Here is an 18,268-nt window from a genome sequence, read left to right on the forward strand (position 1 = left end):
TTCTCTTATTGCTAAGCAGTCTGCTTAAGTGTGATTTATAGTTACAGTGCTCAGCATATATAAATAGACTTCTCACAAATCTCTCTTTTAAATTCATATTTTAATAGGAAGCTTTACAATATTATATCTGTGTAAATGCATTAGATTAGTCAGTAGCAAAGCCAAATCTGGGGATTATCTAACAAAATAACTTATGATAATGGTCTAAAAAGAAGTACACCTGAATTTATGTTATAAAAATATTAAATACAAATTTAAAAAGGAGGAAAAATCAAGAGAAGCAAAAGTAATAATAATAATAATCGAAAAAAAAATTAGTTTAAATTTTGCAGGTTGTAAATTATTTTGCAATATATATTTTTTATTTAATTGTATTATCTCTGAATTTCTAAATAATACTTGGCTACTAAAATATTATTTTAATAAATATATCTGTTTATTACATATGTTTTGTTTAAATGCACCAAAATACACTGCATATATTTACTGAGAAATGGATAAAAATATTCAATTTTAAAATGGAGTGTACTCTAATATGCTGAGCACTGTATATGTTATATATTTTATTAGAAATCATAACCTAATTTTTTTTTTAATTCTTCAAAAATAGACTTACATACAAATGTAATAATTTGACATTGATTCAACTGAGGGCGAAGTAGTGGCGCAGTGGTGTTGCCTCACAGCAAGAAGGTCGCTGGTTCGAACCTTGGCTCAGTTGGCGTTTCTGTGTGGAGTTTGAATGTTCTCCCTGCATTCGTGTGGGTTTCCTCCAGGTGCTCGGGTTTACCCCACAGTCCAAAGACCATAGCCAAAGACATGTGGTACAGGTGAATTGGGTAGGTTATATTGTCTGTAGTATGTGTGTGTGTGTGTGTATGTGTGGATGTTTCCCAGAGATGGGTTGTGGCTGGAAGGGCATCCGCTGCGTAAAAACCTGCTGGATAAGTTGGCGGTTCATTCTGCTGTTCATTCCTAACCCTAACCCAGATTAATAAAGGGACCCAAAGCCAACAAGAAAATTAATGATTCAACTGAATATGCATAAAAATGATCAAATAAAATTAATAAACAGAACTTATTTTTAAATAGAAATGACAATGACCTTGTATGAATAACAAAGAACTCCATTCTACAGTCTAAACTCTATAACTTAACAACTTTGCCTGAAAGCTTTTGCTCATAAAGAGACTGAACTGTCTTTATATGCCATATACATAACAGTGCATTATGAATTCAAGCAGTGTCTCACTGTCACATGGCTGTGAAGGACTGTCGTCTATTCTCACAGACAGACATCAAAAGCTCTGTCACGTGAACTGAACCCAACCTAAGCTGTGATGTAGCTCTGAATCACACGAATAAGACCAGGACGTCCACATAAATCAGATTTAAGAAGCATATATGACCCCTGGATGATAGAGAAGGGAACTGACACCGCCGGTGGAGGGCACTCAGTTATAATAATACAGCTCGAGCTACGGCGTCTCGATTTGGACAAAAAGTGTCGTTTCCAGTCCATCAATGACGATGGGTGACACGATATTTGAAGAATTAGAAGATTTGATGCATTTTTCTGTCGCCGATTTGCCCGCTCGTGGATATGCAGTGATGGAGGAGATCCGACGGCAAGGGAAACTGTGTGACGTTACGCTAAAAGTACTGTGCTTTTCTTTCTTTGGGCTAATTTGCTGCCTAAAATGCTAATCTAGTAGCACTGGGCTGTCAGCATGGGAGAGGCTACACTGCTAGTTAATATGTTTAGGTTGTCAGGTCGTTATCTTATGTGTCTTGTATATATCGCATGAAATGTATCGTTGTATATTTTATATTCGTTTCGAAAGCGAGCAATTATTATTCTGTTGTAATTTAGTTAGCATGTTCTGCTAACATCATCATCAACTGAATATGAGCTGTGTATTATAAAGTAGTACAGCACGGAAGAGGAACAGTACATCCTGATATGATTAAAATTTAACTATTTTGTCAAGCTGAGTTTAATACAAAACACCAGCATTAACAGGGCATGCAATACATTATAAGGTGCTTGATTTATTTTAAATATCCATTATATATTTCAATTTTTTAAATCTAAAACTTTTCCATGTTTTTTTTTTAGGTCTGGATATAATACTTTCAAATTCCCTCATTCTTTAATTTTTTGACAGGTCATTATTTTTTATTTTATTTGCTGGCAATGCAGTTCAAATGTAAATTGTCATTTTCATTTATACATATTTAGCTGTTTCTGCTCATTTTAAAGATTGTTTTGTTGTATTAATAGGTTTTGCTATTACATTTTTGAATAGTTTCACATACAGTTGACACCATTGTCAAACAATCCCCCTTCACACAGATTGATGCAAATGAATAAAGGTGTGCTGCCTGAGACTCCTAGTGGGCTCTGCTTTATTCACTAAACTGCAACCTGTACTCTTGTCAAGTTACAGTTTATTTCAATAAAGGCACAAACATCATTGTAAAAACTAAAATGTTTCTGGAGCCTTAGAGAAAAAATAAGTAGAACATAATCATTCAATTTAAATATTAAAGCACAAATATGCAAATATACATTCATTCATTCATTCATTCATTCATTTTCTTTTCGGCTTAGTCTCTTTTTTAATCTGCGGTTGCCACAGCGGAATGAAATGACAACTTATCCAGCATATGTTTTACGCAACGGATGGCCTTCCAGCTGCAACCCATCACTGGGAAATATCCATACACACTCATTTACACACATACACTACGGACAATTTAGCTTACCCAATTCACCTGTACCGCATGCCTTTGGACTTGGGGGGGAAAACCAGAGCACCCAGAGGAAACTCACTTGAAAATGGGGAGAACATGCAAACTCCACACAGAAATGCTAACTGACCCAGCCGAGGCTCAAACTAGCAACCTTCTTGCTGTGAGGCGATTGTGCTACTCGCTGCACCACCTTGACGCCCACAAATATACATCTCTGAAAACAATAAGAGACAAGAAAATTCACAATTTTGATTGATGTACCATTATACTTATGTCTATAGTTATTGTTTATTTGTGATTTATTTATTATAAACATCCATATCACCCTGCAGCCCAAGACTGGTTACTCACTGAAGCTAAGCAGGGCTGAGCCTGGTCAGTACCTGGATGGGAGACCACATGAGAAAGCTAGGTTGCTATTAGAAGTGGGGATAGTGAGGCCAGCAGGGGGCGCTCAACCTGTAGTCTGTGCGAGTCTTAATGCCCCAGTAAAGTGAAGGGGACACCATACTGTCAGTGAATGCCTTCTTTAAGATGAGATGTTAAACCAAAGTAATTAAAAATCCCGTGGCAAAAAGTAGGGGTATAACTTATGTCCTGGCCAAATTTGCTCCATTGGTCCTTACCCATCATGGCCTCCCAATTCTCCCCAGCCACCGAATTGGCTCTATCACCGTCTCTCCACTCCCCCATAGCTGGTGTGTGGTGAGCGGACTGGCCCTGTTGCCCTGTGTCTGCCATCGTATCAGCCAAGTGGATGCTGCACACTGGCGGTGGTGTGGAGAGATCCCACCTCATGATTGTGAAGTACTTTGGGTGTACACCATACATAGTAAATGCACTTTATAAATACACATTACCTTATTATAGTTTATTTATAGTTATAACATATAGATGGTATTAATTATTGAAACATAGGGCCAATAAATGATCGTATCAAATCGTTATAAAATGTATGTCGATAATGATGATAAACTCAGGACATTTTTACTTGATATTGATCAGTGCAAAGAATCTGTAATTGTGTTGATATTAGAGATATGCAGTCACTCAGTGTTGTTTAGCGAGCTCGATTCACTTTCCCACCAGTAGTATTACCTGTTAAACTGTTTTATTGATGAAATTTTTTTCCAATTTTATTTAAGTAAAACATTTATATTAAAATATTTCTGTAATTGTTTATTTTTAGAAAATGCATTAAGTATTTGTGTTTGTGTACTATGTGTTGTGTACTATGCATATTGTGTTTGTGTATATACAGTATGCTTACAGTTCTTCAGACGATTATATTTTATATTGTATAAATCATAAATATATAATAGAAAATTGGGATCTCTAAAAAAATCTAAGTAATGTGTAAACTGTTTTTGTTAATAAACAATACTTTTAAATGTTTTTAAATGAAGCGTCTAATCTTTGTGGCTTCAATCATTGTTGGGATACTCTTTTAAAGCTGGAAGCATTAACAACTTATATCGAAATGTATATCGTTATTAGTATATATGAAAAAAGAATTATTGAGATTGCCTTATTGCCATATCTCCCTGCCATATTGTAGCATGTTTTATATTACTGATGGCATTTCATCCAGATGTAAGAAATGTTGTGAATTAGAGCATTTCTTTCCCCTAAAATGTGCCGCTTTTATGTTCATATTCATTTTTTTAGACAACAAAATACCAATGTTTTACCTTAAAATGAAATAAAATTAAATATGTGGTATAACCCTGATTTCCAATAATGAAAACATTTGTTATTCTATGCATTTAACTCAAACCTATTCCTAATAACGGCAGTAAATCCATAAAAACTGCATTTTCAAATTTCAGATGGTCTCTCCTATATTTTCCCCCATATCTGTATACAAATATCATTATGAAAAAAAAAAAACGGTGTAAAAATAGAGAATGCTTGTTTCTGCATGATGTTTGTGAGTGGACATATCGTCACCTTGGAATTATAAGGTTCTGTCTGCGTTTTAAATGATTTTGAGATATTGAGCTTCAATTTTTTTGCATTCCATAGTAAACAATATGTGTGTAACATTTCTTATTTTAAATAAAAAGTCTTAATGTAAACAACTTCAAAATAAAAAACCCATAATAAAAATAAGTTGTCATTTAATAAGAATATGTCAATAACTCAATTTTGATTAAAAATGTCAGAGAGAACCTAATAATTCTAAGGTGGCGATATACTACCATGCTGGTGTCTAAAGCATCATCAGGAGAAGCTTGAGCTAATGAAACGTGCTCAGTCTCTGATCTGCCGCTTTGCTTTAACTGTTGCATCATCAGCCATTTATGTGGGTCACAGAAAGCAGTAATCCTCTTTATCTCCTTCACCTGACCTCCAGTGTTCATGTCTTAGCTGACAGACAGCTGGCTTATATAGTACATATACTCCATACACGCTAATTCTCATGCTGAGGATTATTGTATGCTTTTAGTAAACGAAGTTGTCCTAATGGCTCAACATTTCCACATTAGATCGGTCATTTATTAAAGCCGCTCTGTTAATTTTTGCCCTGGAATATTCTCATAGTTAACAATGTTTTAGAGAATGTTCTAAAATGTCTCTCTGTCAACATTGAACAGGACAATTGATGTGTTATGTATGTATATAATGATTTTAATCTCTCTCTCTCTGTATGCAGGTAGGAGAGCACAAGTTCAGTGCTCACAGAATAGTCCTCGCTGCTTCTATTCCGTATTTCCATGCCATGTTCACCAACGATATGGTGGAGTGCAAACAGGATGAGATCGTCATGCAGGGCATGGATCCCAGGTGAAGACACAATAGCTCATATAGACTAGGGCTGCACACTAATGAAAAAACTGACATTGCATTAGGTAATATTGGATATGAATAGAATTTTACAAAATTACCTTATTTAGACAGAATTCCTAATTTTATATTGATTGAAATAATTTGTAAGCGAGTGCAGCTGTATAAAAACGCTGTTTTGGGCTAATTTCTGGTTAATAATGTCAGAATTTACTGGTATTTTCAATGGTCTTTTCACGAAAAATTCCAGAACGTTCTTGCTTGTGTGAACATCGCTTTTTTTGAATTTACCAGTAAAGTCAGTCTGGTATTAGTACATATATACATATATTACATATAATATTTAATATTATTAATATAAATTATAATATTTATACAAATATTTAGCGGTATCACCATGTGAAAGGGGCTTGTGGCTCCTGGTTAACTATTGCAGATTCACACATTTCAATATCGATGCTGAAACAATATATTGTGCAGCCCTAATAAAGACTGTTGAAATATGTTGACAAGCTGTTTTGAGTGCTTTGTAAGTCTATACATGTAATTTCTGTTTTTACCTTTAAACAGTGCACTTGAGGCCCTTATAAACTTTGCCTACAACGGACACATAGCCATAGACCAACAGAACGTCCAGGCCCTCCTGATAGGAGCCAGTTTCTTGCAGCTTCAAAACGTCAAAGATGCCTGCTGCTCTTTTCTACAACAGAGGTACAGAATAATAACGATGTCTTCAAATTCATGAAACCATTTCAGGAGTCATCTTATGATCTAAACATATTGTATATCATATTTCGGAAGATTTTAGATTTGTATAAATTGGTAGATAAATTAAGTCCAAATTGAAATTGACTTGCAGAAAGACTTCAAATATGAAGTCAACACAGGTTTAAAGACAAAAAGCACCCATATCACAATGTATTTAAACGTTGCTTTTATTTGATTGTATTTCTGAAAGCACATCATACATTCATCCTATCAAAAACAAAAATCAATGTGTAATTCGGCCAAAATATTTAGAAATTTAAGCGGTTCATTCTGCTGTGGCGACCCCTGATAAATAAGGGGCTAAGCCAAAGGAAAATGAATGGATGAATGAATCTTTCAAAATATTTTAAAGTCTCATTACACAAATTATATATATTTTTAATGTGACTGGAAGAGATTTGTTAGTCTGTTCTTTCTAATCTTAAAACATCTCTTTTTTGAATTATTTGAGACAGCTGACAAAATTTAAAAGTTAAGTTTTTTGTTCCTTGCTTTAAATATCCAAGCATAAAACTTCATGGGAAATATTGGATATGTGTATGTGGAAGTATTTAGTGTAGTATTTTTTGTATTTGTAGGATTAAGATTTCATATCGTAGTCATTTACTCCCAGGGCCGTTTATATCGAAGTTGATATTCAGCTGCACCATGTTGGTGTTTCATAACATCTCATTTTTGTGAGGTGGGTCGTTAGCCTAATGCTCAACCTCCAACCTGGAGGACCAGGACATACACACATACACCATGGCTGATTTAGCTTACCCAATTCACCTTTAGCGCATCTTTTTTTAATCTGGGGTTGCCACAGCGGAATGAACTGACAACTTATCCAACATATGTTTTACGCAACGGATGGCCTTCCAGCTGCAACCCATCACTGGGAAACATCCATACACACTCATTTACACACATACACTACAGACAATTTAGCCTACCCAATTCACCTGTACCGCATGCCTTTGGACTTGTGGGGGAAACCAGAGCATCTGGAGGAAACCCACGTGAACACGGGGAGAACTATCATAGTCGCTTAAAATTTTGAAGTCTTGAAATCAGCTTCACAGCGGACACATTTAAATTGTAGTTTATCCATGTTAGTTGTGCAAAATTCTCGTTTTGTGATCAAGAGTCACTTTTTTACAGAGCATTTATTGATGTGCTGCTGATTTGCAGGTTGCATCCCAAGAATTGTCTCGGTGTGCGGCAGTTTGCTGAGACTATGATGTGTACCACACTATACGATGCAGCCAACAGCTTCGTTCACCAGCACTTTGTGGAGGTGTCTGTGTCTGAGGAGTTTCTGGCCCTTCGGCCGGAGGAGGTGCTTGAGCTGGTGGGCTGCGACGAGCTCAACGTCCAAGCAGAAGAGCAGGTCAGAGTCTTTGGACAAATTTAACATGGTCCAACACATCGTGATGAGACACACAGAGGGGCAAATGAACAAACAGAATGTCGCTAAATGAATGGATTTTGAACACATAATTTGGACCCTTTTCACAAGCCTGCTATGACACTTTTACAGCTCATCAGCATCCTAAATCCCTAAAGTTTTTAAATATTTAGATAAAAAAAAAACATGAACATATGTATTTATGTGTGAAGTATATCATCTCCGCTTCAAATTACAATAAACAAATTACCGCTTGTGCGAGGCGTTTCTAATGCAGCGTCTATGGGACGGACAGTAAATTTGACGTTGTTTCCTCTGGCTACCGTCATCAGTCTCACATGATTTCTTTCCTTCATCGTGGAGTTTTTCTTTTGTTATTTGAGCAAATAAGATTGTAAAAAAATAATTATTGTATTCTCCCGTTCACTGTGCCCTAAGTTTTCCCAACTATGACGACTTCTGCTGCTGAGAAACCCGAAAATGTGAAAAGGGTCTACTATATATCTGAGCATTACTATAAGATTAGAGTAATCTTGATCTTGTTTGTTGATTGTAGGTGTTTGAGGCAGTGTTGGCTTGGGTGCGACACGAACGTGATGATCGGGAGTCACGTTTACCGGAATTACTGTCTAAAATCAGACTACCTTTATGTCGGCCTCAGTTTCTGGCAGACCGAGTCCAGCAGGACGAGCTTGTACGCTGCTGCCACAAATGCAGGCAAGTTTCTTTCAGATAGCTTGCACCCCATAAATGAACCTTTTGGGAGAACATACACTGTTTTCAGTCAGATGTAACACCATGGCCACATACATTAGCAGATCTTGCCACAGCAGATAGGAACAAGCCATATTAAACTTAAAATCGAACATTTAATCATGGATATAAGCCACATTCCAAAATATTGACACCTGTACCTCTGTTTTATTAACTCAATCAACTGAGTTGTTTTATCCCAAAAACTCTAAATAAGCATCATGCTCTGAAAAGCAGCAACATGAACCAAATGAGATGCCATTGGGGTTGGTTTATTTAAAACCATCAATCATTAATTACGTTACAGTCTTTATATGGCTTATGTGACATTTACAGAAAATGTATTGTTTACCTTTAATACACAAAATGATTTCACATGATGTAGTGCATTTAATGTCTGTTAACATGTTTTTGATACAGTATCTCTTAAGATTCCATTGTAATTTAAAGCAAATAAGTCTCATCTGACTGTAAGTTGCATTTGTTTACATTACATCATGTGATTTTATGTAATTTCATCTAACTGTATTGGGAACAGAAAAGAAAAAATAAGTATAAAACAAGCAGAAATTATAGTGGCCTTCATTATGAACATATATTATGAAGCCTAAACTACATATTTTTGGAACGTGTCTGAAAATAATCCATGACCTTGTATTTACCTTCTGCTCTGACAGGGATCTTGTCGATGAGGCGAAAGATTACCATTTGATGCCGGAGCGACGGCCACATCTTCCAGCTTATAAGACCCGACAGAGATGTTGCACATCCATCGCTGGTTTAATCTATGCAGTTGGGGGTCTCAACAGTGCTGGTACAGTCAGATGCTCCTGCTTCACACAGTCACTTTGGTGCATTTTTAAACCTGTGGATCATTTGCTTTTAAATTGACACAAACTTAAGTTCTTCCAGTGGCAAATTCCTCCAATTGTAGGATTTTTTTATTGGTTAGTAGAACTGAATCTACTTGGCATTAATACGATGTGGGCTGTTTACCTCTTAGGATTTGGAACGGATTTTAGTTTTAGAGAAATACCACATGAGGGAATTAATTTAGCTCCAACTTCAGAGCAGGGTCTAATCTAGCACAATAGGAACTATAGTAATGTAAGTGTATGGTGATTGGGTGAATACGTGACCTTTTAAATGCAGAAAACCAGTTTACCTTTTATATAGTAAGTGTTCACCTGTTGTCCAAGTTATTTTTTTATGATATGTAGCACTAAAAATTGTCAGTTTATTGAATCTATGTTTAAATTGCCTACTGGGTAGTTCCTATAACTGAGTTCCTGTTACTTCCCAGTACAAAAGCCCTTAATGTTGCATTTACTTCTTGGTTCAAGGCAACATTTAAAAAAGTGCACTAAAACATGTCACTGTCAATACATTCTTGGAAACCTTCATGTGTTGATAACTGTTAAGTATTAGCTTTTACTGAGACGGTGTCTTTTGCACAGGTGACTCGTTGAATGTTGTGGAGGTGTTTGATCCTATTGGAAACTGCTGGGAGCGATGCCAGCCAATGAGCACAGCGCGCAGTCGTGTGGGCGTCGCAGTTGTGAATGGGCTACTTTATGCCATTGGTGGTTATGATGGTCAGTCGCGGCTGAGAACTGTGGAGGTTTACAACCCAGACACTGACACGTGGACTAAAGTCGCTAGCATGAACACTCAACGCAGGTATGAAACCCTTTGAAAAGCTGGTTAGCTATTTATTAAGAAATAATTGAAGGATTTGCAAATATTTGGATTTACATGTGATCTACATCTCTTATTTTTTTTTCCTGCATTAGTGCAATGGGAACTGTTGTAGTTGATGGCCATATATACGTCTGTGGTGGATACGATGGCAAATCCTCTCTGAATTCAGTTGAGTGCTATGCTCCAGAGACGGACAGGTAAGACATAACTTTAACATATAGAGAAAGACTAGATTAATGTAGGCCTCTCATTATCATGTATTTTGTTAATTGATTATTTTGGCAATTGACGGAATAGTAACGTTTGGGATGCTAATATTAAAAATAAACTTGGAGGAACTTTAAAGCACAATATTAAAATCAAATCCAAAGCCAGTTATATATATTTTGCTGAAAAGGCTCTGTTAATCCTAAATGATAAATATTAATGTATAAAGCTGTATAAAACACTTTTATACAAAAATACAGTTTTAATTAATTCAGTTAATTGTTTAAACCTTCCCTATACCACCCCCCTCCCACAAGTTTTATCTTGGCGATTGATGGAATAGTAAAATATGAGGTGACGACAATAAAAATAGATTCAGGAACACCTCCAATTATAGTTGTAAATATTAAGTTCAAAAGAGACTATCGTAGAATATTAAAATATTAATAATAATAATAATAATAGTCATTAATATACAAGCACTACTTTGTAATTGTGTAAATGCAGCCTGATATAGCGTGGGGCAGTTATGTCATTGATGAAACTGTTGTCTATATTATTTCATGTGTTGCTTTTAGGGCTGCAACAACAAATCGACTAAATCAATTAAAATCAATTACTAAAAGCGTTGGCATTGAATTTCATAATCCATTTGTTGTTTTGCGTGATGAGGAGATGTTTGAATATTGAAAAAACATTAGTTGAGCGTGGAGCGGAGTGAACGCACTCTGCCTCTGTCGTGCACTGATGTCAGCAGAATTATTAAAAAATCTTAAATCAAGACTAGACAAAAAGTGGCATGAGAAAATAAAGTAATGCTTAACTTCTGTTTGAGATTATATCTCATTGAGATTATTTTTCTTGCCCCATTGGCAAACATTTTTGCTTGTTTTAAGCAAACAATCACTTAAGTTTGAGGTGGGTTTTTTTCAGAATTCAAGACATAATTTCTTATGCTATTTCATGTGTCTAGTATGTAACTTAATTTAAGATTTTTTTTAGATATTTGGGTTGAAAACAAAACAAAACCACTAAGTTTTTTATTTTATTATTATAACAGCTCAGGGATGTTTAAGGACAATGTTTGTGCACTGTTTAAAGGTTTTAGTTCTGTTTTTGAATAAAGGGTGGGAAATGAATGCTTTTCTTTTTTTTATTATCCGATTCATCGAAAAAATAATCAACAGATTAATCGATTGTTAAAATAATCGTTAGTTGCAGCCCTAGTTGCTTTTAATTTTTTTTGCTTTTTATTTTATTTATTTTACTGCTTAATTACTTTGAATAAATGTGTTTTAATTGAATTTGTTAATGTGTAGATATTTAATATTATAAGTAAAAATGTTCAATAACAAAATAAATTACTCATTTTATTACTGGCTGATTACATTAATAATTACTGGAAGTAATGGTCATTTATTACATGTTTATGTTCATTATTTAATTAAAGTCCCCATGAACCGGAAGCTGAGACCATTATTATAATTTTTTTATATTGTGATGCAGTTCCTAGAGACTAGGATATGTTATCCACGCCCAATTCCTAAGATATACATAACCTGACAATTTTACTGAAAAGATTCAGATTCCAATTAAAGATTAGAAGAGAAACCATTTTTTTTCTTAAGGACACGCACAGATGAATTGTTCACCACAAAACTAGCAATGTGAGCTAACTAAATCATATGGTTAATTTTGATTTCATGGGGACTTTAATACACTAGTTGTTTAAAGATGTGTTCTCTATTGTCATGGATAATTCTTTTACTGATACTGTCCCGTGGCAACCTTATTACATCATCTGATTATTAGGCTAACTGATAACTTTGCATTTATCGTCGGTTAACAACTATTGTAACTTTTCTTGTAATTACACAATGTCTGATCTTAAGTGTGTTTTTTTTCCTTTTGTTACCAGATGGACGATAGTCACAGAAATGAGCGCAAGCCGCAGTGCTGCCGGTGTCACTGTATTTGAAGGCAGAATATATGTTTCAGGTGGTCATGATGGTCTTCAGATCTTCAACACGGTTAGTGAACATAATCATACAAATTTCCAGCATATCAATTCTAGATGCTTCCCAAATCTACAGTAGAAGTCAGAATCATTAGCTCTCCTGAATTATTTTTCCTTAATTTCTGTTTAACAAAGATGTTTTCCAACACATTTCTACACATAAGTTTTAATAACTCATCTCTGATAACTGATTTTTTTTTACTTTGCCATGACGACAGTAAATAATATTATATATATTAATTAATTAATAATAAATCAAATAATGATATTTGATATTTTTCAAGACACTTCTACACAGCTTAAAGTGACATTTAAAGGCTTAACTAGGTTAATTAGGCAAGTTAGGGTAATTAGGCAAACTATTGTATAATTATGGTTTGATTTGTAGACCAGTGGTTACCAAAGTAGGGGTCGCGGTACAATGACTGGGTCACTTGGTGATTTTCCAAAAGTCAAATAAATTTTATTAAACTATTAGAATCACAATATTTAAGCCATAACCCACAGAAGATAAAGATAGTAGTTTTTAATAGTAAAAAAAAACAACAACATGCAAAATAAAAAGCCATCAGTCTTTAAATTATTTCTTTTATATGATAGTTGTATTTACGTTAGATTAACAACACCGCAATAGCGTCAGCTACAGCAGATTTTATTGTGCCAGGTTGAACTTTCTAACACCTTTATTGCAATCAAATACATTAAAAATAAATACAGGCCACTGAACATTGAGGACGATCTCTGAGTGGCGGTCTCCAAAATTAAACCAAGAATAGACTTGTGCCGAAAACATTGTGCCAACAAGTCTTTTTTTAGGCGAGGTTAATATTATAATAAACAAATTAATGAATAACTATAAAAATGATGTGGTTGTAAGACTGTTGCATTTTTTTGTGTTGTCAATCTGCTCGTGTTTATATAGGCCTATTGTTGTGTGCACAACGTTTGTATATTTATAACCACCTCTGAGGAATTTGGGGGTCGTGAGTCACTTGCATTGTTATTTAAGGGTCATGGGGTAAAAAATGTTTAGGAACACCTGCTTTAGAGAATGGAAAATAAATATTGCTTACGAGGGCTAATAGTTAAAAACGGCTTTTATTCTAGCTGAAATAAAAAATAAGTCTCCGCTAGAAAAAATATTATAGGAAATACTGTGAAAAATTCCTTGCTCTGTTAAACAAGGAAAAATAAATCACACAAGAGCCAATCATTTTGACTTCAACTCTACATCACAGCCTTGTGGTTTCATGTTTCTTCCACTAGATGGAGTACTACAACCAGCATACAGCATCATGGCACCCTGTTGCTCCCATGATAAACAAGCGCTGTCGGCACGGCGCTGCAGCTCTGGGCAGCAACCTGTATGTAGCAGGAGGATATGACGGCTCTGCATTTCTCAGTGGAGCAGAAGTTTACAGCTCTGTAGCGGATCAGTGGAGCCACCTAGTGGCCATGAACACTCGCCGCAGCCGCATTTCTCTAGTGGCCAACTGCGGTCGACTCTACGCAGTGGGAGGTTATGACGGACAGTCCAATCTTAGCTCTTTGGAAATGTACGACCAGGAAACCAACCGCTGGACGTTTATGGCACCGATGGTTTGCCATGAAGGTGGGGTCGGGGTAGGTTGTATACCCTTACAGCCCGCCTAATGCCACAGTCTCCCTCAGCCTAAATGGACATTTTGATTATTATATATTAAAGAAAAAAAAAGGTTTTTGTACTGAGTGATCCAACAACCTGCATTCATGGTTCTTGGTTCTCATGTTTGCATCAGAGGTACTAATCATCAGGTTTTTGTACTGGGAAAAGCCTGAAGCAGATATGCCAGTACACCTTTAATGGTGACATAATCATGTTTGTTTGTTTTTTAATGACGACCAAATGTAGAATTCATTCATACATAAAAAGATTGAGAAGAACCAGGACACACTTTTGATAAAAAAAAAAAAAACACACACACTTTTGCACTGTTAATAGACGTGGGCCCGGTAAAGCAGTGTTTCCCAACCCTGTTCCTGGAGGCGCACCAACAGCACATATTTTGAGTGTCTCCCTTATCTGACCCATTCGCTTCAGGTTTTGTAGTCTCCTCTATTGTTCTGCTGAGTTGATGTGTAAAATGTGTACTGTTGGTGTGCCTTTAGGAACAGGGTTGGGAAACACTGAACAAAAGGGATAGTTCACCCTAAAAATTAGAATTTGGTTGTTTATTTAGCTTCTACATGTTTAACATATTTGAATTTAATCCAAAAGTAGATATTTTGAAGAATGTAGGAAACCATTAACTACTTTATTATTTGTTCTCTACTATGGAAGTTACTTCTGGTTTCTTTAAAAAAAAAAAAAAGAGTCTGAAAACACTTTTGTGTGAGTAAATAGTCAATTTAAATGGTGAATTGTCCCTTTAAAGCATCAAATGTCTGGGATTATCCATTTTATTCCTCTAAACTGGAAGCCAATAGAGATTTCTAGACAGGTGAAAGTTAACCACTGTTAACCCATGCCATAATTGGGAGAGTCTAATCAAGTAGGTATGATTTAGTAAGGCTAAAGCTGTTTTTAATTCTATTTTATCATGTACTAATCATTTGATCTGGGATATCGCTCATAATGAATGCTGCTGTTTTGCAGAACATTATGAAAACTATCGTGGGCGACTGCGCTCTTATGTGTCTGTGCAAAACATCTGCTAGATGTGCCATGAATTTCCACTTTACACGGGACTGTACTTTGATTTCATCACATTAATAACTTGAATCTTTGTTGTTGTTGTTGTTGAAAGAAACGGTTTAATGTGTTGATCTTTTGGGATTACCGATCACCAGCTCTGTATACTGGATGGATGGGATGTGATGTACCCATCTAATCCGAACTCTTTTCACCTTTTCTTGTTCATTTTTATCTGAGAATTAGCACAAATACCAAAAAGAGCGAAAGCCTTCAGGATTATTTACTATAGTATCATCACATTCTCTTATAGAAGTATGAATGTTGGAGATTTAAAGGGGTTGCTCACCCAAAAATGAAAAATCTGCCATCATTTACGCACCTTTGACTCGTTCCAAACTAACTTGTTTTAGTTCTGTTGAACACTAAGATATTTAGAAGAATGTTGGAAACCGGTAACCATTGACTTTCATAATATTTTTTTTTTTTTCCAACATGAGTAAATGATGACAGAATGTTCATTTTTGGGTGAACTATCCCTTTAGATAAAAGTTCGCCCATGCTTTTGTGCAAAAATAGTACAAATAATGTTTTATAACTGTATAGACATATGCGTTTCCAACTGCTTGTAATTAAAACAAACACACACACACACACATCTGAAATTAGAATTACCGACTGTGAATTTTTAACACGGTTTATACTTTTCTTCTCATATTACTAATACTGCATTTCTCTGCTGATTTGATGATTTATTTTGTATTCACTTTTAATCGTGATGCAGTATTTCTACTTTTAATTTATTAATAGCTGTAACTTGTCCTCTTTTTATAGCATTGCACATAGTTTATAAATCACATAAATGAGAATCAAGTTTACGTTTTACAGATATCTAATATATATATGGATCACATCTCTGTATGTGTTTGAATATATTCCTCGGCTACCTCCGATTGAGTTGGGAGAGCTCAACAGGGACACATATCGAGTTGGATGACCCTGTTGCCTTTTAAAACATTTCCATGCAACCTGAAGGAACTTTACGGCATTAACTGAGATCTTTTCTGTGTGGGACTAAAACATTCTTTTTTTTCACTTAATTCCTAAATGTCTTAAATAAACATTGATTTTATGGACACGATGCCTCCCTGTGCTGTAATTTTCTCGGTGACGCACAACAATTTTGGGTCACACCCATTGAGTGGGGTTTTAATTGAATTGATGTTCGCTTTTCAGCGTTAGTTAGAGACTGAAGGAGGACTGGAAACATGCATAGAGCTTTGCTGCTGTTGCTCTTCATTGCTGTGCTGCACTTCTCAGATGCTTTTCCAATGGAACCACTCCAGAAGGTATGATGATTACTTTTAAAACTTCAAACTAGTTTTCTTTTTACAAGATTATCTAATATGTGTCTTGAAAAAAACAGTTGTAAGTTTGAAATTGTAAATTATACATCATTATAAGCTGAATAAATAACCTTTTAACTCATTCGACTAATTACAAGGAAAGAATGAACTGTTAGGTTAGGGTTGTTTACATGCACTTTTGAAATTATTTATAGTGTGTCAGGAGACCACCATAAGAAAGATATTAAACAGTCTAATACTGCTAGTCGCAAACTTGCTTATAATCAACAGAAAGCTAAAAAAAGAATCGTTAAAGTTACTTTATTATCTGTTTATGCAATAATATTTTAATATAATTATAATATATATTTAATATAATGAAGTGGAACCACTTCTGCAGATATAATGATCTAGTTTTTAAAAAAATCAACTAACATGTGACCCAAAAAATTGTCATACATGTGAAATTGTGAATTATACATCATTATACATGAATAATGCGTGTACATTGTTATTATAGGAAGATGTTAGGCTGAGATACAACCATTTCACTTCTGAAATCTGAGGGTTAAAAAATCTAAATACTGAGAAAATCTGATGAAATAAAGTGATTAGCAATGCATACTAATCAATCTTACATTTTGATATAAAGTAGGAAATGTAGACAAAATGTTTTATGTAATGTAATATTTTAATTATTGCCAGCATGAAAACAAAATGTATAAATTTGAGCCATGCATGTGTACGTAAGACAAGTTTTGTGGTCCAGGGTCACAAATGTTTGTTCATTTTCCAGACTCCTCTACTGATCCGGTCATCAGATCCACAGCCGTCAGAAAGTGTAACACTAGGAGACTTGCAGGTGAGATGTGTGTTTATGATGTGACACAATCGCTCCTATTTGTTTAGACGTGGAATATTGATTTGCAGATATGCTGATTTTTATAGGACGTGAGAGCCAGCAGTCTTGGATTTCGTCTGAAGAGAGCCAATTCTGCTAACACGAAGAAGCCGGCCCGTTTCTGTGCTGGATGTTTCTCAGTCATCGGAGACCCAACGAGACCGGAAAAATAAATCTACTTTATTTAAATGTGACCCTGGACCACAAAACCAGTTTTCTGTTGCACAGGTATATTTTGGCGATGGTATATTTAGATTTTATTTTTGGTTTTATGTCAAAAATCATCATAATATTAAGTAAACATTAAGTTCCATGAAGATATTTTGTAAATTTCCTTCCATAAATAAATAAAAACTCAATTTTTAGATAGCTAAGAATTTAATTTGGACGTCTTTCACCATGATTTTCTCAGTATTTGGACTATTTTTAAACACTCAGATTCCAGATGTCAATAAAAATTACAAACATTGTCCAATCCTGACAAAGTATGACTGGAAAGCTTGTTTATTCGAATTTCAACGAATACATAAATGTCAATTTCAAAAAAATTACATTTATGGCATATTTTGTGGTCCAGGGTCAGATATCTGAAATAATATTTGTATACCTGTATAATTTATAACCCCTTATGTGGATAAAAATGTTTATTAATATTTTTTTTGTTGGTTAAACCTCATTTTTATGGTACTGTTTAGACATTCTACCGACTGCAAGTAGCTACGGTGTTAATGGACTGTTAGGTTAGGGCTGTAAGTTCACATGTACTTGCAAAATTACTTACTGTGTGTTGGAGTTCACCATAATAAAGATAGGCTATTAAAAAATCTACTAATACCACAAGTCACAAACTTAAAATCAACAGAATGTCTAAAAAGAATCATCAAAGTGTTCCTTTGTTATGTGTGTATGTAATAATATTTTAATACACTATGCTAGACTTTCATTTTCTTTAAATTTATGCGACTTTTTA

At 34.9% G+C, this 18,268-nt stretch overlaps 2 protein-coding genes across 2 annotated transcripts in view; both read left to right on the top strand.

Moving 5' to 3' along the window:
• Positions 1–18,268, top strand: part of ccr9a (chemokine (C-C motif) receptor 9a) — a 164,256-nt gene that overhangs the window by 107,430 nt on the left and 38,558 nt on the right. The window lies entirely within an intron of this gene.
• Positions 1,436–14,077, top strand: klhl18 (kelch-like family member 18). Its single transcript, NM_199830.1, is given in 10 exon segments — positions 1,436–1,659; positions 5,414–5,544; positions 6,115–6,255; positions 7,486–7,684; positions 8,259–8,419; positions 9,133–9,269; positions 9,913–10,135; positions 10,249–10,353; positions 12,282–12,393; positions 13,647–14,077. Coding segments are annotated over 10 exon segments (1,731 nt in total). The 5' UTR covers positions 1,436–1,524; the 3' UTR covers positions 14,034–14,077.

Source organism: Danio rerio, chromosome 2 (assembly GCF_049306965.1).
Source record: "Danio rerio strain Tuebingen ecotype United States chromosome 2, GRCz12tu, whole genome shotgun sequence".
NCBI lineage: Eukaryota > Metazoa > Chordata > Actinopteri > Cypriniformes > Danionidae > Danio > Danio rerio.